The 21734-nt window shown below is 37.3% G+C and overlaps 1 protein-coding gene across 5 annotated transcripts in view; it reads right to left on the bottom strand.

Annotated features, from left to right (window-relative positions):
* The window catches only part of afap1 (actin filament associated protein 1), a 246643-nt gene that overhangs the window by 38788 nt on the left and 186121 nt on the right, over window positions 1–21734 (bottom strand). For all 5 annotated transcript variants that reach the window (XM_039751423.1, XM_039751424.1, XM_039751422.1 and 2 more), the window contains exons 7-12: window positions 19460–19552; window positions 19184–19259; window positions 18225–18374; window positions 14280–14491; window positions 10324–10469; window positions 1036–1153 (exon numbers count right to left, since the gene is read on the bottom strand). In XM_039751423.1, the coding sequence (XP_039607357.1) occupies window positions 1036–1153; window positions 10324–10469; window positions 14280–14491; window positions 18225–18374; window positions 19184–19259; window positions 19460–19552 (795 nt within the window). The remainder of the gene's footprint in view (window positions 1–1035; window positions 1154–10323; window positions 10470–14279; window positions 14492–18224; window positions 18375–19183; window positions 19260–19459; window positions 19553–21734) is intronic.

The raw sequence follows: 21734 nt of genomic DNA, 5'->3' as shown, positions 1-21734 counted from the left end.
GCATTATCTCCTGCGGGGCGCTAGATGGCAGGCCCCCTTGTTTGCAGCAGTGCCTTGGATTCCCACACCATGGTAGCTGGGGTTTGGCACAGTCTGTTGGGCTTCGTAGGTGAGGCCAGGGAGTGCTGCACATGCCTACTTGTTGTGTTTCCTCCACACCTGGTAGTGCTTTCGGACCTCATTAATGAGACACCTGGAGTACTCCCAGGTGCAGCATAAAGTGAGACATTTGCCTTCATTCGAGGAGCCAGAGTTGGCATGAGGAGGAGGAGGATGAGGACGACGACGACAACAACAACGATGACTCTAGCCAAAAGAGGAGTAGAGGTGAAAGGAGACAGAAAGAGGAAGAGAAAGAAAAGAAGGCAATAAAATATGAATAAAAACTGTGTGCGTTGCTGAACTTTTGCCTGGTGTCTACTTGTTTGAGGAGCTGCTGTGCCCCCTAGTGGCAAAAAACATATCTCTGAAATGGTTGAAAGAAGATGTGATGTCTCGGGTGCAATGACCTAAGAAAGTGAAGTGCTGCTTTGCAAGTAATGTAAAATCATTTAAAGCTACAAATGAGTAATACTACAGTCTATAGTAATAAGTAAGTTTTTGAAATGATTCACAATTGGGGAAACAAGAACGTATAACTGAAATATATGTAACACTATATCAACCTAAAAGTGATGCATGCCACACAAAGAAGAACCAGTATATACTCAGTCTTTCGTGCTGTCTATGACTGTTGGAATTATTCATTTTATGTACTGTATTCATTTTAACACAAATGAAAAACTTGGTCTGTCATCTCAAATGAAAATGATTACCCTAGAGAAGATATATGATCATCTCAATGTTTGTCGAAATTAGAGCTACTGAGCTTTAGACAAATAACTAAAAGTAGTATAAATAGTAAAAAGTATTTAAAGGAAGAGGTTTAGGAAGTAACAATAAAAACAGTGAAATAAAATTAAACAAATGCAGATAAAATAGACCAAAAAAGTAAACAGAAAGAAAAAAAGAATAATAATTGAAAAGAAACTTTACCGATCCATTTCCACATGGGACATCATCGTAGTGGAGTGCTAGTCCGGATGGGCATGAATAACCATTGATGGGATTATCTAAGTAAGGGTTTGGTGATACAGCACGTTTATTTGTGAAGCTGAAAGAAAAACAGAGTTCAAATGTAAATGAATATATTAGTCACTAATTAAAATATTAACCTGCGCAATCAATAGACAATCTAACAATATCTATTATTATCTAACAATAACAATATAGCAATCTATTAAGCAGCTGAAGCTTGCTGATGAAACCGTCCTGATTGGAGATGAGGTGCCATATAGATGAGCGGTGGATCGGCCAGACAGTTGCTGCATCCTCAGCAATCTTAATTTGAATTCCCTGAAAAAGCGAGAACTGATTGTAGATTTTAGCAGACATTCCTCACCTCCTGCACACCTAGTTATAAATGATGTTGCTGTCAAAAGGGTGGAATTGTTTAAATTTCTTTAAAGAACTATCCCTCGCAATCTGAACTGGAATGAAAACATAACTGCTTTTATCAAAAAAGCTCAGCAGTGCATGTTTTTTCAATGTCAACTTAAAATGTTTAACCTTGGTAGAGTTTTATAGAGCTGTAATTAAAAGCATCCTCAATTTCTCCACAACAGTTCGGTATGGCAGTGCATCTGCTCACTTGAAACAAAGTGCAGTGTGTTATTTAGACAGCAGAAAAGATTGTAGGCCTGAAATTATAATCTACTGAGGTCCTGTATATATCATGGGTCAGGAAACATGCTGGAAATATAATCAAAAGATGCTTTCCCACAGCAAGAACTTTTTCAGGAACCAGGGACTTTTTTAAAAACTTTTGTAGCATTCCTACTACAAAAACTTGGGCCATTTGTACTTGTGGTAGGTAGTTCCTGGTACTTTTTTAGCTCCTACTCCAGAGTATGTACTTTTTGTTCAACCAGGAACTATCATGGATAGGGCCCGGGTAGTGAATTGTGCTGATTGGCTGACCACAAGCACTTGCACCATGTTACAAATCTCTTTCTGAGGTGGAAACACTTTAAGACTACACTCATCTGGGCAAACCATTTCTTTCAGTTATTACCATAGAGAAAACATTACCGGTCACTAAAAAGATAGAACTCCTGAACACAGAAACAGTCTCTTTTCTACTGCAGTCACAATGGTTAAACACAGACTCTAATTCATTGATGTCTTACCCTGACTCCTCCATCCAATCAAAATTAAGCCTTTATTTTTTATTTATATTAGAAGTACTTATTTGATATATTACAGGACAAAAGTTCAATTCTGCTTTACTATATTGTTTTATATATTCGTGCAATATATTTTTCATTATTACACTATTTAATTTTGTGATGGTGTCATTTATTGTATATTGTGTTTAATTGTATTTACCTTGTTATGTGTATGGATGAAACACCAAGAAAAATTCCTAAGAACTGTATTGCCTAGCAATAGTTCAGTTCAAGGTCAACTCCTAAGGAGAACTAAAAACTAATTTAAGCTCACAAACAGGATACTTAAGGGAAGTTTAGACTGTGTGGTTTGGCTCAGGGGACAGCCATTATGAAAAAAAATGTATTCTGCAGTTTTGACAGTCCCTGAATTTTTTTTTTTTTTTTTTAAGAGGAAACTTTCTTTTCTTGTATTGTAACATTGATTTTATGGTGTAAATTATATTCAAAAGAAACTCCCATTTCGTACAGTGTAGAAGGAGGAACAAAAATGTTTTCATATATTTTATTTTCTTAAATTGCTTTGAAAAGTTGTTATGAAAAGCATAAAATTTCTTTCAGTTTTATGAAACGTTTCATACTAATCTAATGACACTAAACTAATGACAGTTTTTTGTTAGATTGTTATAAATTCTTGAAAAATCTATTTTGTAGAGATGCGTAAAATAAGCATACACGAGCTAAAAAAACCCAAAAAAACATCACAGATATGAGAGAAAACTCATTTGTTATTAAATTAATAGAGAGTTAATAAACTGTTTGGCAACACCTGTACCATTTTTCACTCAGTAAAGCATAATCCTTGCCATAAAGTACTTTTTCACATCACAGTTATTAGAGTAGTTTTGATTTTCAAATGTTATTCCACTTCCAGTACATTTAATTTATATATATTTGTTTAAGAACATGATAGAACTCAAACAGTGATGGTCTGGTTTGTATTAGCAAACCACCTCTGATGTTCTTCCATTACAAGGCTCAATTCTCACTTTGATGTGGTCTCCGAAATATGAACCATGGCCTTTTCACTGATTGATGCTTTCTTCTGCAAGTCAGCACAGTTGTTCATTATTATATGTGGTCTTTTCTAACCTAGTAAGTCATTTGGCATTTGTTATCACATTATTTGATAATTATAATTTAAAGACGTTTTCAGGAAACTCTGACCATTAATTTTGATTTTGTTTAATGTGGCTAATATTCTTATTAATACACAAAAGTGTTAACATGCAAGCATAATTCTCACATGCAATAAAAATCAAAACCATAGTGTTACTACATGTGTATACCCTCTGAATTTTATTGCTCTATGAACAAAATTATTTGTCTTTAAAAAGTGTTCTCATTTGCTTATCGATTTAAACCAATTAAACAGGGAAAACATTTTTCCCATCCTACATATGGTTCAACATTAAGACCACACTTATTCCAGAGCAATTTTTAAAATGCCCCACTTTAGCCAAGTAAATAACGGAATCTAAAAATTGTTATCAAATCACATTATAAGGATAAAGGCAGCAGTTGCTTACAGATGAAACGGAAATGCTACACATTCTCTTTTTTTGCTTTTTTGAAATTTACAATTCAACAAGACATGAAATATGCACACCATACTTGGGACAAATATAATGATGTGCAAAATTCTGTAAACATTAAAAACTGCTTGCTGTTTTTGCAGCGCAAAGAGTGTATTTTCACATAGTTTAATGTAATGATGCTGCATGGTGACTGAAAGGTGAATGCAGAGCACATGCCTGACAGAAAGAAGGTTCACACACTTTTTTTTACTACACGTGCCATATACCAGATCAGTGAAGAGAGATGTACTTTCAGTATCAGCCACCTGCAATAGGTATCCTTTCTTGCAAGCGAATGTCACAGATTATGTGATCCTTAATGTCACATGTACAGAGGCATTTTGAAGGATAGCATGCAGGGCTACCCTAAGTAATCATCAAAGCAAGCATCAAAAAAGTGCTAAAACATTTAATGGATTGCTGGTATGTGCCACCTTTCTGCAGTGCAGATGATGCAGAATAAGAGAAGTATTTTCATCTTTTGTTCAGGTCAAATGAATCTTGTCACTGCAATGTGAAGCAAGAATTTCACTTTTATAATTCCACTGGACATCGTGTAACTGGCATGTCAGAATGGCAATGTGCAAGATGGATGGATATTGGACAAACACTAATTAAACATAAACTACAATGGTGATATATGAGGTCCATAGTGAGTATATATAGCTCAAATTACCAAGCAAAAAAAGCATTAATACAATTTATGTAGCTAGGCACTGAATGAAAAAAATCCATTTAACAACAAATAAAAATTATGACCTCTTACCTATCAATTCTTCCATAAAAAACAGGTTTCCTCGCCACTAAAGAAATTTATTTTAACCTGGATAAATCACTGGTTACTAGTACTTCCTGACTTTGAATCACAGGCTAAGCCCATGTTTTCTCATACTGTATGTCCCATGAATGGTTTCATCCCTGTACCATATACTGAACTACACTAAATGAATAAAATGATAAATGAAAAGTGCAGAACACCTTAGAGTGCTTGGTTCTACATAATTACTAGAAAATCACTATTTCTGTCCTTGAAACAGTTTTCACAGAAACATGTGAGCACTTAACAATCTGCTCTAATAAATAATTGCTACTCAAGCAGCATTTATGTTTGCATCACACTTTGGCAGGTAGATCAGCAAAGTCCAGATGCTCATAACTGCTACACATTTCAATAATTCTTCATAGTGAAGTCTGTGCACTGATATCAAACAAAACCAGTTTATTTCATGTGTAAGGCCTTGGCATAATACAATGAATATACAAAATAATTAAATATCATATACATTGCCTTTGTATGTCTGACACCTCAAGAATCTTGATATACTTTACATTGCCTCAGATTTCAAAAAAACTTCACAGTATGCTATAACCCTAAGGGACAGATCTAACAAGTGCAAATGCTTCTTAAATGTGTAACATGTTTCTAAAATGTATGTTCCATTGGGGCTGCAATATGATACAAGAACAGAACTTTTTATTAACGAAGGGAAATCTTTCAGACCATTTGGTTAGGTGGTAGGTACACTGTTAACAATATTTTATCCCGATACATTTTAGAACATGACAGGATTCAGTAGGTTGCTTCAGATTCCTATAATTCTTTGCGAGAAGAAGTGTTTTTTTGAATTTTGTGCTAAACATATTTGCTGCATCTACATTTATATTAATCACTGTCCTCAAGTTTGTGATTTCTATTTAACTCGGAGAATTCAGCAAAATCAAATTTGAAAGACCTCTGATCACTCTCTGCTGCACAGCTCCTTGTTTTGCTATATATTATTTACTTCTATGAACAGAACCTCACATACAGCGGGTACGGAAAGTATTCAGACCCCCTTCAATTTTTCACTCTGTTATATTGCAGCCATTTGCTAAAATCATTTAAATCAATTTTTTCCCTCATTAATGTACACACAGCACCCCATATTGACAGACAAAAAAAAGAATTTTTGAAATTGTTGCAGATTTATTAAAAAAGAAAAACTGAAATATCACATGGTCCTAAATATTCAGACCCTTTGCTCAGTATTTAGTAGAAGCACCTTTTTGAGCTAATATAGCCATGAGTCTTCTTGGGAAAGATGCAACAAGTTTTTCACACCTGGATTTGGGGATCCTCTGCCATTCCTCCTTGCAGACCCACTTCAGTTCTGTCAGGTTGGATGGTAAACGTTGGTGGACAGCCATTTTTAGGTCTCTCCAGAGATGCTCAATTGGGTTTAAGTCAGGGCTCTGGCTGGGCCATTCAAGAACAGTCACAGAGTTGTTGTGAAGCCACTCCTTCGTTATTTTAGCTGTGTGCTTAGGGTCATTGTCTTGTTGGAAGGTAAACCTTCGGCCCAGTCTGAGGTCCTTAGCACTCTGGAGAAGGTTTTTGTCCAGGATATCCCTGTACTTGGCCGCATTCATCTTTCCCTCGATTGCAACCAGTCGTCCTGTCCCTGCAGCTGAAAAACACCCCTACAGCATGATGCTGCCACCGCCATGCTTCACTGTGGGGACTGTATTGGACAAGTGATGAGCAATGCCTGGTTGTCTCCACACATACCGCTTAGAATTAAGGCCAAAAAGTTCTATCTTGGAGTTTGCTAAAAGACACCTGAAGGACTCTGAGATGGTGAGAAATAAGATTCTCTGGTCTGTTGAGACCAAGATAGAACTTTTTGGCCTTAATTCTAAGTGTATTCTAATAATGTCTATTGGATGGGGATGTTTAAAACTTCAATGATCTGATTCCTTAAAAGAAAAAACCAAACAACTCTAAATCAAAGTGTTCAAAAAGTGCACCATGGCTACAGTAAGGCTCCCTCTCCGGACCTAGGCTTGGGTCCCCAACGGTCATTGGTCTCACATTGGGGCTCTCCTCCCAAACCTCCTTGACCCCTGCTGCCTTCCCGGTCTTCTGCGGCTAGCCGTTCACATTCCTGGTCACTCCCGCTCCTCAGACAGGTTTAGCTGGAGTGACCCAATTCAACCCCCGCGAAGATCAGCCACACACTCTTGTCCAGGGGCTTTCTTCCCAGCTGACTGTCTACTCTCTCCCGAGTCTTCGCTCTTCAGCTCGCTCACACCAGCTCCTTCCACCCCCTGCACTCTCTTTCCCTTTAACCTCCATTTTCTTCTCTTTTGTTTTTTTTTTCGTTTCTCCTCTCTCACATTTCCCTATTTGCAATAGGGATGTACCACAGCTGCGGTAATCAGCAGCTCCCGGCATCAACTAGGGTCGCGGGCGATCCTTCACCTGAGCACTAGGTGCAGGGCCGTCTGCTCCTGCATCGTGCATGTGAACTGCTCTCTCCGCTATCATGCCCTCACCTGAAGACGCAAGTCTAACGATTATTTAAAAGGTGCCAATAATAATGAGTTATTTGAAAATTGTAGAGGGAGAAATGTTGCTTAGATTAAATAGGCTGAAATCAAACAAATCACCAAAGCTAGATAATATTTATCCTTGAATTCTTAAGGTTAAGTATGTGAGCCCCTAGGAATTATCTATATTTATGTCTAATTCCTATATAAAACATGGTCGTATCTTCATGTCACTCACAATAATGAACAAACACATTCTCCTATAACTAAAGATACACAGATTTTCAGAGAATTGTTGACCATATTGAATAAATCATTCAAACTGTGAAACTGATGGTTGGAAAAAGTAAGTGATCCCTAAGATAATGACTTTTTAAAAAGCTCAATGCAGTCAGAATTTAGCACACCTGGAGTCCATTTAATAAAACAACTTCAGAAGTGTGGCCTAGAATTACTTTGATTGATAAAAAACACTATAAAGTTTGAGTTTTTGACAAGAACCATATCCAGATGGCAATCATGCCAAGCACATTGAGAACTGTTAATCTACATAAGGCTGGAAAGGGTTACAAAGTCATTTCAAAGATCTATAAATGGAGACAATTTGCTATTGTGGCTGCTCTGCCTAGAAGTGGGCGCCCTGCCAAGGTGACCCCAAGAGCACAACGCGAAGTCAGCAATGAGGTAAAGAACAACCCTAGAGCAGGGATGGCGAACTCCAGGCCTGGAGTGCCGCAGTGGCTACAGGTTTTCATTCTAACCCTTTTCCTAATCAGTGACCAGTTTTCACTGCTAATTAACTTTTTCCTCATCACTTTAATACCCCTGTTAGAAGAGTTCAGCCCTCTGAATTGATTAATGACAGCCAAGCAGAAATGAGATGTAAAACGAGCTAAAAGATTTCACTCCAATCACTTTCTTAATGAGAAGCCAATTCTTGCTGTTAAATAAAACCCCTTATTTAATACCATGGCTTGTTGCTGCTCTCATTCTGCCACAGCACACTTTTTGAAAACTGTTGTTTTTCTGTTCTTTCTAAGAGTACCGTCAAAATGTTTTGGTGACCTGAGAGACCATCACCTCTCTTTATTTTTCAGATAATGTGTAATGGTCACAGGGAAGCAGGTCATGCGGTGGCTTGTTTTGTGTCTCATTATTGTTTGGCTACTAATTAAAGAAAAAGAAACAACTATGGGGCCTGAGTCAAGTTAATTAAAAGAAGTAATCAGCAGCAAAAACTGGTACGCTTAACGTGCATCACAGGAAAATTAATGGAAGGAATTATTAAGGATAAGAATGAGCAGCACCTGACAATTACAGGAGTTTCTCTGAATAGTCAGCACTGGTTTAGAAGAGGGAGAAAGCAACAAAACAAAATGATATTAAGAGATGAAATAATTAAAGTGTTTAAAATTATAAACAAAATTAGTACAGTTAAGGGTAAACATTGCACAAACATTAGGAAGTTTTTCTTTACAGAGAACCAGAGACAAATGGAATAATTTACAAAGTAGTGTGGAAGACAGTAGCTCTTTAGGGACTTTTAAAACTAGAGTTGATGTTATTTTAGAAGAATTAAGCAGATAGGACAAGCAAGATTTGTTGAGTGGAATGGCCTGTTCTCGTCTCGATTGATCTAATGTTCTAATTCAGGATGGCTGATCAGTGGGACTATTACAGTAATGATACTATTCTGGATCAAGCAGTGAGTCATGTCAGAGTCAGTGCATTATACATGGACGAAGGAAATTAAATTGTTATGTTATTATTGCTATTTTTCATATTATGAGAAAATTTCTCTTCCTTGCTTATTCTCAAATCAATGGTTATCAATTATTACAAGCAAAAGTCAATGGGCATGGCAGTGATGTAGAAAGATTTTACATATAATGGAAGGTACGATCTGTGGAACAATCCTGATGCAGTAGCAGGAAAAAAACAAAATACGAAGATGCCAAAAATGTTCACGGTTATTTTATGATCAGTGATAAACCAGAGCAGAACCAATGAAATCTCTGGATATTTTTGAGATATAAGAAATATGAAAAGGAAATAACGTAATTCTATGAAATTGATTTTTACTACCACACATTTCTGTAAACATTCCAGGGCCCTAAACAAACATTCAAGTGAGTATACAAAAATATAATATGCAACACAAGCATAGCAAAGCAAGAAATTAAAATACATGGGTCATATACAGTTCATAAAAATATGCAACCATAAAGGTTTACATGATCTCTCTTGCCAGCTCAGTCAGCAGGTGCATCTGATATAACATAGCACAGAAAAAAGAATATTTCAAAATAAAATTACAGCACATTAATGAATACAATACAATAATAAATCAAAAATAGGTATTCAACCATACTGGTATGGTCAAATACCTATTTTGAATGAATAAATGATATTTTTTTAAATAGCTGGGGATAAATTAGATTTAAATGTAAACCTTTTGCTATTTAAAATCTGTGAAATGTTAATTTGAAATAAAATCTTTTTCAGAATGACTTGCATTGTAGACGCAGTGGCTAAACAATCATCTGGGTAAAAACAAAGGCATTGGCCCCATACAAATGATGAACAAAGATACAATGTAATGAAAAACTCCTGTGAACAGCAGGATGCTTCTAAGAGACAGAATCCATCTTCTGTGCAGAGATCCTCAATTAAACAAGCTAGCTGGTAGAAAGACATGGACTCAGTTTCAGTCACTCTGCTTCTATGACGGCAGCAAATAAGATGCACTGACATCTCATTATAGTTTAAGTATTGAGCATGCAACAGAAGAGATTCTCTAGGCAGGTCGATTTTAAAAGGAGTCACTTCATGCAGACGCAGTATTATAATTGACTGTCACATATAAGAGCAGCTTAACAAATCAATCAAAGATTCAATATAGAATTAGCAAATTAAATTTTGGTTCTGTATGTATTGACTGCAACAAATAAAAGTCAATTTACAAATAATTTATTGAATTAAAGTAGAGTATTTGTATCTCTACTAACTCCAGCTAGCTGAATGGATGGAAATGGTATTGTTCTCAAATGATCTTAAGCCAGGCCTCATTCATTACATTTAGAACTTCAAAACCAGTTTCCTGACTCCTATAATAAATCTAACTAAAGATGCATACAATTAAAAAAATCAACAATATAAAAATGTCTCACCAGAAAGACTGCTTTGCCAACTGTATTACATTTGCTGTGGTTTCCACATCAATGTAGTCGTAGTGAAGAGCAGCAGGATCTGTGGATGAACCAGTTTCAGCTAGCAAAACTCCCAACCATCTTCCCATTCCCTCAGATGTCGAAGCCTATTTATAGTAAAAATAAAAACAAAATGTTACACAGTTTGAAATGCAACGTACAGTATTAGCATTGAGCAATTGAGTTTCTTAACCACAGTTAAAAAAAAATTTGGATGGATAAAATTCAAAATAATTTTTTGGAACAACGGTACTAGCTTAACCTCATTTTCAATTGCACTGAAAAAGGCAAAATACATTTATCCTCAATCTAGGTTGTTGCTGAAGCACTAAAATCTACTAAATTAGATTTGTTACATTAACTTCAATGGACAGGATGAAATTGAAGCAATTATGCACATGTTTATGTCCCAGAGATTACTTTGGTTTAGTTTAGAAGATATACTAGTATCTCTTTTTATCACGATCCCTAACATACATTTCAAGTGAAGAAGGCAACCTGACTGTCACAGATACCACTGGCACAGTCACGCTCAGCAAGTAGAGTTCATCTCTGATAGAAAGAACATTTTCATGCACTTTTATAAGTATTTACACTGTCACCGACACATCTGTGATCATTACACAAAGCTTACACCTTATGCACAGTATCTAGTGTGCAAGCAGACAACGTGCAATTACAAGGCTCTGAGGAAGTCTGCATCAATTTTTTTTAAAAGGACAAACAAAATAGGAGCATCAAGGATTCAAACCATGTTAAATTTCAAATCTACATTTATATTTATTTATATACTATGGCCAATTTGTTTGTCTCTTTGTGCCCCAGTTACCAAGACAATGACCCAAAAGAGTTTCTCTAACCTTGACTCATTTGTCTCACCCAACCATTCTGATCTCATGGATACTTAGGCCCAAATATCCCTAAAAATGACCACCAACGGCAGACAGCACACCACTATTAGCTATAGTGTTTCTGAGGAGGAGAGATCGGAATATTGACTTGAGCTTGTTTAGCTGTCTTAGCATCCGGACTGTTTACTATTAATGACTCTACAACAAACTGCATGCTATAGCAAAAGAGAAACAATATAACAATTATTTGACAGCTAAAGCCACACCAAGTACAGACTACATTACATGATAATAATTTGAAATGTAAAGTTAAATATATAATGCAAAAGCTAAAAACAAAGAAATTCAGCTCATGTAATGGGGAGCTTCAAGTAACATTAAAACTCCATTAAGTTACTTGTATGGGGGCCAAAAAAATTTGTACAAACAAGAAAAGCCTTGATCATCACATGGTTGAGGTGGCAACAAACAGTACACAAATACTGTATTTCTTCTAGATAATGGCTGAGCCAAACTGACTGCTATAGGAGCGCTTTAAATGAGTGAAAAGCATTACCACTGTAATAATTTTACTTAAATAACACAGCATGCTTTCTTTGGTATTTTTAAATAACAGAAGCAGTTTCAGAAAATGAGATAAGATGAGATGAAAAATAGACTTTTTACATTTGTAATGCTTCTTTGCGTGAAAATTGTTATTTAGTTTTTCTAATCAATTCTTTTGATTAGAAACTGTTACATACTAGGTAACCCAAATATATCTAAATATAAAGACATCTTTATGCCACACTATAATTCTGTTGTATAATCATTCCTAATTTAGTGTTTAATCTTTTTTGAGATTTTTTTTGCACAAATTCCATTCTAGGTTAGTAGCTCCTTATTTTACATTAATTTTCCTTTGCAATAAAATGTTATATACTATAATAGAACAGCATATAATACTTTTATTTCAATAAAAGAAACCTGGAAATATTATTAAATTATATTAAGAACTGAAAGGGAAAATACTGTATGCCATCTGTTGGTATGGACTAGAATTTCAAGGGTAGTGACATAAAAAGTTTAGGGAGAGCCATTTATTTGTAGCTATGTATATAATAAGCCCTGGATTACAAAGGAGCTAAAAAGTGTCAAGAATGAGAAAAAGAGAGCATTCAAATCCTGTGACAAAGAGGCTCTTAAGGATGCTCAGTGAGTTCTAAAGAAAAAACTGAGTGAAGGAAAGGAAGTTTATTAAGCTTAAATAGTTAACAAACTCATTCAGAGTAACGTGAAAGATCTCTGCAAAGGACTAAGCATAATTACTGGTGTCAAGAAATACTAGGCTTCAGGTGCTAGAAGGAGATGTGGATGCAGCTAAACCCTGAACAAATTTTTAAATAGATTTTATAGCACCCTGCTACATTCTTCCAATGACCAGTCCACATACACCATCTATACTACAACTCCTGACATTTCAACTAGAATGGCCAGCGATGCGTCCACTTCGGATCATCAGTATGGGCTATCCAAACTGAAGACGGAGTAAAGAGAGAACTGAGGATGCTATACACATTAAAAGTCGCAGGTCAGATGAAGTCTGTCCTTGAGTTCTCAAGGCCTGTGCTGACCAACTTTGTGGTATCCAGTATTACCTATTCAGTCTGTGCCCAAGGCTTCTGAAACTGCTGCTGCTGTTGAAAACATCCTGCATTGTTCTTGTTCCAAAGAAGGCAGTCATTTAATGACTACAGACCAATGGCACTTACGTCTCAGACCATGAAGACCTTTGAGAAGTTGGTCCTGGACTATGTTAATCCTCTTGTGGTAGACAAAGTGGACCCACTGTAGTTTGTCTATCAGACAAAGATTGGAGTGGAGGATGCAATTATCTATCTGTTGCACAAGGCTTATTCTTACCTGGAAAAAGCTGCCAGAAACGTGAAGATTATGTTTTTTGATTTCTCCAGTGCCTTCAATAACATTCAGCCATCCCTGTTAAGGGGTAAAGTCAGAGATATGGTGGTGTTCTGGATAATGAACTCTCTGTCTGGTAGACTGCAGTTTGTGAGACTAAAGGATTGTGTCTCTGATACGTATGTGAGCAACTCTGCAGCACCATAAGCAACTGTCTGTCTCTTCACGCTGTACAGCTCAGACTATAAACACTGGGTCATGTCACCTGCAGAATTTCTCAGATGATTCTGCACTTGTGGGGTGTATCGATAAGGGGATGAGAAAGTGGACAGGAGTCAGGTGGAGAACTTTGTCACTTTGAGCAGAAAGAATTTTCTGAAACTGAACACCAGCAAAACCAAGGAGCTGATCATTGACTTTTGCACCTAAAAGCCACTAAGTTCGTTCACTGTTCAGAGAGTGGCTGTGGTGCTTTGCTACAAGTAATTAGGGGATCCACATCAATGAGAGGCTGGACTGGTCTCAAAACACAGAGAAATTATAGAAGAAAGGGGAGAGCAAGCTATTTTTTCTTAGAAGACTGTGATTGTTTAATGTGGGTAATGACATTGTTCACATATAAAACTTTGCGATGGCCAGTACGATTTTCTATGCTGTGGTGTGCTGTGCTAGTAAAACCACTTCAAGAAAAAAGCCACACCAAGTGCAGACTCAGTTATGGAACACACTCTGGACTCCCTGGAAGTAGAAGCAAAGGGAAGAATTAAAACAAAACTGAGTGTCATTAGGACCAAAGCTGCACATACACTCTGACACACTGACACAGAGTACTTTATGCGAAGAAATTATTCAACAGAAGAGTGTCAAGAAACGTTGCTGGGTTCTCTTTATATCAATCATAAAACAACTGCACAGTGACTCATTCTGACTGTAACTGCCAAGTCAAAAGTTTTGTTTCTTTTAAATTGTCTTCCTCTCTAGTTATTCTGGTGTGTGTTCATAGTGTGTGTCTGTCTATCTATCTAATGACATATCACACTATCTGTATACAGAAAAGACTTAGTAACTTTAAACTCCACTAAAGTAGTATTTCTTAACTGGCAGAACTAATGAGATATATGACCAATTTAGCAGCAAGATCAAAATTGTTAAATAAGTGCATTGTACCTCTAGCACAGCCACTTCTTGTAAGTTGCGAAGCAATCGGAATGCTAAAGGGTGTTTGGAATCCAAGCCTGGTATTACTTCACAACCCCTCAGTGGAATAGAGGCCATGTGAGTTTTAAGGTCTGCTCGGTCCTTATGAAGAATTAATTGGTTATCTTTCACTCGACACCAGCGTTCTCTCCAGCGGTTATTAGACAATACATTCAGATATCCTGTGAAATCAAAAGTTGCAAAAGAATCAGCATATATACCTATATTTTAATCTAATTCAGGATAAAGTTACACTTTCCATTTAATAAAAAAGTGTTGCTTAATCTCTAACCAACAATACACTAGAAAAAACTTTTATAGGATACACAAACCAGGGTGTTTCTTTGTGCTGGTCCCAAGCCCGGATAAATGGGAAGGGTTACGTCAGGAAGGGCATCTGGTGTAAAATTTTGCCAAATCAATATGCGGACAACGATACAAATTTCCATACCAGATCGGTCGAACCCCGGGTTAACAACGACAGCCACCAATACTGTTAGCCAACAGGGTGCTGGCGGAAATTGGGTTACTATTGGTCGAAGAAGGAGAAGGAGAAGAAGGGGGGAGAGACGTGTCCGGAGGCAGGAGGAGAGGAGGAAAGTAAAGAGAGTGGTACTGAGGGTAGGAATTTTGAATGTTGGTGGTATGACTGGTAAGGGGAGAGAGTTAGCAGATATGATGGAGAGAAGGAAGGTTGATATATTATGAGTGCAAGAGACTAAATGGAAGGGGAGTAAGGCCAGGTGGATTGGAGGAGAAATGGGGTAGGAGTTATTCTGAAGGAACAGTATGTCAAGAGTGTTTTGGAGGTGAAAAGAATGTCAGGCAGAGTAATGATTATGAAGCTGGAAATTGGAGGTGTGATGATGAATGCTGTTAGCGCACATGCACCGCAAGTCGGGTGTGCAATGGGTGAGAAAGAAGATTTTTGGAGTGAGTTGGATGAAGTGATGAACAGTGTACCCAAGGGACAGAAAGTGGTGACTGGAGCAGATTTCAGTGGGCATGTTGGTGAAGGGAACAGTGGAGACGAGGAGGTGATGGGTAGGTATGGTGTCAAGGAGAGGAATAAAGAAAGGTCAGAGGATTGTGGATTTTGCCAAAAGGATGGACATGACTGTGGTGAATATGTATATTAAGAAGAGGGAGGAACATAGGGTTATGTATAAGAATGGCGATCCTTTGCAGAAGAGTTGATCTGAAGGAGATTGAAGACTGCAAAGTGGTGGCAAGGGAAAGTGTAGTTAAGCAGCATAGGATGGTGGTCTGTAGGATGACGCTGGAGATCAAGAAGAGGAAGAGAGTGAGGGCAGAGCCAAAGATCAATTGGTGGAAGTTGAAAAAGGAAAACTACAAGGTTGAGTATAGGGAGAAGGTGAAACAGGCGCTGAGTGGCAGTGAAGAGTTACCAGACAGCTGGGAAACTACAGCAGATATAGTAAGGGTGACAGCAAGAAGGGTGCTCGGCGTGACATCTGGAAAGAGGAAAAGGAAACCTGGTGGTGAAATGAAACAGGAGAGTATACAGAGGAAGAGGATGACAAAGAAGAAGTGGGATAGTCAGAGAGATGCAGAAAGTAGACAAAGAGTACAAAGAGATTAGGTGCAAGGTGAAGAGAGAGGTGGCGAAGGCAAAAGAAAAGGCGTATGAGTTGTATGAGAGGTTGGACACTAAGGAGGGAGAAAAGGACCTGTACTGATTGGCCAGACAGAGGGACCGAGATAGGAAAGATGTGCAGCAGGTTAGGGTGATAGTGGAAAAAGATGAAAACGTACTCACAAGCGAGGAGAGTGTGTTGAGCAGATGGAAAGAGTACTTTCAGAGGCTGATGAATGAAGAGAACAAGAGAGAGAGAAGAGGTTGGATGATGTGGAGATAGTGAATCAGGAAATGCAACGGATTAGCAAGGAGGAAGTAAGGACAGCTTTGAAGAGGATGAAAAATGGAAAGGCCGTTGGTCCAGATGATATACCTATGGATGCATGGAGGTGTTAAGGAGAGATGGCAGTGGAGATTTTAACCAGATTGTTTAATGGAATCTTGGAAAGTGAGAGGATGCCTGAGGAGTGGAGAAGAAGTATACTGGTGCCGATATTTAAGAATAACGGGGATGTGCAGGACTGCAGTAACTACAGGGGAATAAAATTGATGAGCCACAGCATGAGGTTATGGGAAAGAGTAGTGGAAGCTAGGTTAAGAAGTGAGGTGATGATTAGTGAGCAGCAGTATGGTTTCATGCCAAGAAAGAGCACCACAGATGCAATGTTTGCTCTGAGGATGTTGATGGAGAAGTTTAGAGAAGGCCAGAAGGAGTTACATTGCGTCTTCGTGGACCTGGAGAAACCATACGACAGGGTGCCTCGAGAGGAGCTGTGGTATTGTATGAGGAAGTCGGGAGTGGCAGAAAAGTATGTAAGAGTTGTACAGGATATGTACGAGGGAAGTATGACAGTGGTGAGGTCTGCGGTAGTAGTGACATGCATTCCAGTTGGAGGTTGGATTACATCAGGGCTGTGAGCCCTTACTTATTTGCAATGGTGATGGACAGCCTGACAGACGAGATTATATAGGAGTCCCCGTGGACTATGATGTTTGTGGATAACATTGTGATCTGTAGCGATAGTATGGAGTAGGTTGAGGTGACCTTGGAGAGGTGGAGATATGCTCTAGAGAGGAGAGGAATGAAAGTCAGTAGGAACAAGACAGAATACATGTGTGTAAATGAGAGGGAGGTCAGTGGAATGGTGAGGATGCAGGGAGTAGAGTTGGCAAAGGTGGATGAGTTTAAATACTTGGGATCAACAGTACAGAGTAATGGGGATTGTGGAAAAGAGGTGAAAAAGAGAGTGCAGGCAGGGTGGAATGGGTAGAAAAGATTGTCAGGCGTATTTTGTGACAGACGGGTATCAGCAAGAATCAAAAGGGAAGGTCTACAGGACGGTAGTGAGACCAGCTATGTTATATGGGTTGGAGACGGTGGCACTGACCAGAACGCAGGAGACAGAGCTGGAGGTGGCAGAGTTAAAGATGCTAAGATTTGCAATGGGTGTGACGAGGATGGAAAGGATTAGAAATTAGTACATTAGAGGGTCAGCTCAAGTTGGATGGTTGGGAGACAAAGTCAGAGAGGCGAGATTGCGTTGGTTTGGACATGTGGAGAGGAGAGATGCTGGGTATATTGGTAGAAGGATGCTAAGGATAGAGCTGCCAGGGAACAGGAAAAGTGGAATACCTAAGCGAAGGTTTATGGATGTGGTAAGAGAGGACATGGGTGTAAAAGAACAAGATGCAGAGAACAGAAAGATATGGAAGAAGATGATCCACTGTGGCAGCCCCTAATGGGAGCAGCCGAAAGAAGAAGATGAAGTATGTATATAAATCTATTCGTATCTCTGAAACCGCATACATTTTATTTGACTTCTTTAGATCATGATAGCTTGCCTACTCTGATGTTGGGAAAGAGTCAACCAAAACCTGTTCAAGATCTAAAGTGGTTTTAGCTCTTTTTATATTTTCTACTTTAATGTGGAAGACAAACTGAATGATTGTTTTTTTTTTTTGCAGATTTAGATATGGCCATTGTTCATTAGTCATATATGATTAACTGTTTTGGACTAAGCTTACGCTTCTCGCCAAATGCAATTCCTGTCATTCTTGAAGCTCTGAAGGCCATTTTCTTTTTAGATTGCCTTACAAATCAATTTTCTAGCAACACATTATGGTGATTTCATACTCAGAAAGATAATACGCATATAACTATAATTGTTTTATTTTTTGCGTTTAAAAAAAAAAAATTTTTATTTGTATCAAGAAATTCTGTTGATCAAACAAACTTAATAGCCTACGGTAACATGCCACAGTAGCAAATAGGTCCAAATGGTACATGAACCTATATATTTCATTTCTCAACTCACCACATGTTGGCACATCTTCCTCTGCAGATGATGTCTGCTCATCTGTTGATGGTTTCTTCTTTCCCAGGCCAATAATTTTTGTGATTTTTTTTCCTGTGACTTTACCAACAGTACCTTTTTGCTCAGCCTTTGTGTTCTTTTTCCCTTTCACTATAACAATAAAGTAAGGAACAAAATAAAACACCGCTGTAAAAAAAAGTATGTGGTGAGCAGGCTTCAAAATTGATCAGTACGTCTTCTCTTATTTGCCCATCATATGGTGACTTATCTGTCTATTCAGTCATAAATGGTTTGTTTTATTATTTTCATTAGTCTTTTAGATGAATTTAAGGCCTCTGAAGTCTTCATTTCTAGTATGCTGTTTTGCCAACAGCACGAAAAATGAAGTTCCTAACCTGTTTAAATTAGCATCACCAAATAAAGGTTTTGATTATCACATCAAGCCAGTTCATCTGTACTTAATATATAATAGGAACTGACACAGTAGGAACACATGCATCAGAAACAAGATATGGAAAAAAGATGTTAAAAAAGAGTTTAGGGTGGTATTTTATGGCTTTTTACCTTTTGAAATATCCCAGAAAAATAATATCATATACTAACGAAAAATCATGCTATGTGGGCACTGCAACTCATGTGCCTGAAAATTAAACTTCAAGTATACTGCAAATATAATTTTTGACTCTTGTAACAGTTGTTATACTTTAAAGTCTCTTAATCCGTCTCACTTTAAATGCTTGTGGAACGAGAAAGGGCTTACAGTTTTAATGCAACCTAAAGGAGCAAATACTGTAAAGACAACAACAATTTTACACAAGAATTTTAACCTAATGGTCACTGAATCTAAATGTCAGCAAAAACAGCTGTATAATTAGAAGAAAACTAACAACAAAATTTAGCCAATTAAATTTTAAATAGGCAAAGTCAGCTAACATAACATAAAAAAATAACATGCCTACCATGCTCTCTCCCATCTATCACTCCATTTTCATGATTTACCTCACCATCGGAGCATGGTTTTTCATAAGAGAACTTCTGTAAGAATTGAAATTTAAGTTAGTAATTTACATAATATGTAGAAAATGTTAATTCACTAAAAAACATTGCAACAGTAGTAAGCTTCTTAGACTGGCAGCACTAACTTTGAAGTCTAATATTTCATATTTACATTAAATTATAGCAAAGCTCAAGAGTATGCACATTTAATTATCCCATTCCTCCATTGCTGTACATACCTTTTCCAATTCATTTTTGTGAACTGGTGAACTAGAAGCAGTCCCATCAGAATCAAAGGTTCCATTGCAACTGTGGCAGACATCTCTGATTACCTAAAACAAAAAGTATATATACTTTACACAGTATGTAGCAGTATTTTATTATATAATACAAAATACACATTTTGATGAAAAAAGATGAAACAAAAATACAAAACAAACGGAAAACAACACCATTAGGATGACTTTTCCACTTGCCAAACACAGTACAATCCAGTCTTAATTTTTGCCTTGCCCACATTACTACTGGGACATGGTCATTGCAACCATGAAATGGACTAAGCAAGTTTGAACAATAACAACATTTCTTTATATAGCACATTTTCATACAAAAAATGCTTTACATAAAGAATAGAAAAATAAAACACCCAGTAAGAAATTTAAAATAAGTCAACATTAATTAACATAGAATAAGAGTAACGTCCGATGGCCAGGGAGGACAGAAAGAAAAAAAAAAAAACCTCCAGACGGCTGGAGAAAAAAATTAAATCTGCAGGGATTCCAGACCATGAGACCGCCCAGTCCCCTCTGATTGAAGATGGAAGGTTAGATGATTTTAATTTTCTTTATGATAAGGCTACTGATTTACTTAAACTGATACATATTTTTTCATTTGAAAACTTATAGCTAAGAAAAAAATCACTTCACAAGTCAAGAATATTTTATTAACATAAAATATATATATTTTTTTTTTAATACTTTCTAGCAATTCTTTCCACATGAAAACCTGACTGTGTATACAAAAATCATGTAATGGGTAAGAGTTTACTAATGCATAAAGCTGATGTGATAATTTACAAATAAACCACACAGACAATAGTTCAATGTATTCAAGCTGGAAAAGGTTCCACAAAATATCACAAAAAGCTACCGGCATAATAGCATGTTTAGACTATTGATGTATAACTAAACCTACTATTAATGACAATGGAGGGTTGACCCTTTAGTAACCATTATTTCATAAGTACTAACTTTCAATGCAGACGAATAATAAAAGGACTACTATTACAGAAGTACCACATAAAAGCGAACTGTATTGAACGAATACTCATTAAGATCACATATTTAGAATGTTATCATTATTTGTAGTTTCCTAGCACATACCCCATTGTACTCATTATCCAAAAGAATGAATTATAAAAATAAATAATTACATGGCGAAGACATAAAAACACATTATTGATGCTCTCTTATAAGAAGCAACCAACATACAAGTATATATTGAGCAGCCAAGAAATGCATTATCATAGTGCCAAATGAAAAAACTGCAACCAGTAAAGAAGATTTTAAGTAAATGAAACATTTCATACTTATTTTTATTGGTTATGTAATAAGAGCAATGTCCAAAATGTCACTAATCTTGGATTGACAATATATCGTCCACTTATACAATGTAGTATGCAAGTTTGTTCTGGAAGATCAAGACGTTGTTTGTGCTTGGGAAGACCATACATCACAGATGAAGGTTTTATTGTATAAATGGCACTTAATTAATCAGGAAAACAGAACATACATTTTACAGTCTAAATGAACAGATTATTACTTTTCACCAAGCCCAACTTTATTATTTGAATATGTATAGCTGAATGATTGTGCATTGTTTACATTCCTTATGGATGTGCAGAGGGTGGCACGGTGGAGCAGTGGTAGCACTGCTGCCTCACAGTTAGGAGACCTGGGTTTGCTTCCTGGGTCCTCCCTGTGTGGAGTTTGCATGTTCTCCCTGTGTCTGCATGGGTTTCCTCCGGGCGCTCCGGTTTCTTCCCACAGTCCAAACACATGCAGGTTGGGTGGACTGGCAATTCTAAATTGGCCCTAGTGTGTGCTTGGTGTGTGGGTGTGTTTGTGTGTGTCCTGCGGTGGGTTGGCACCCTGCCCAGGATTGGTTCCTGCCTTGTGTCCTGTGTTGGCTGGGATTGGCTCCAGCAGACCCCCGTGATTGTGTTTGGATTCAGTGGGTTGGAAAATGGATGGATGTGCAGAATGTGTACATTTGAAAAAAGTTAAAATCCCACAACTTGTTTGTATGGAAATAATGAGTTATTTACTTTCCTGTTTTTGCATTATATTTGTAAATCAGCGTAAGTGCTCCGAGCTTGTACTTAGTCAAATGTTCTATGTAATAAGAAAATGCACTGAAAATGCCTGAAGTAAGGATAATGTCATGTTCTATATTTAGGGCAATAAAAAAATCCCCTTCTGTGCTGTGGAATTAGCCCGGACAGAGACAGATGCT

Source organism: Polypterus senegalus, chromosome 4, assembly GCF_016835505.1.
Source record: "Polypterus senegalus isolate Bchr_013 chromosome 4, ASM1683550v1, whole genome shotgun sequence".
In the NCBI taxonomy this organism is placed as follows: Eukaryota; Metazoa; Chordata; class Cladistia; order Polypteriformes; family Polypteridae; genus Polypterus; species Polypterus senegalus.
This window is presented reverse-complemented; position numbering and strand designations above follow the sequence as displayed.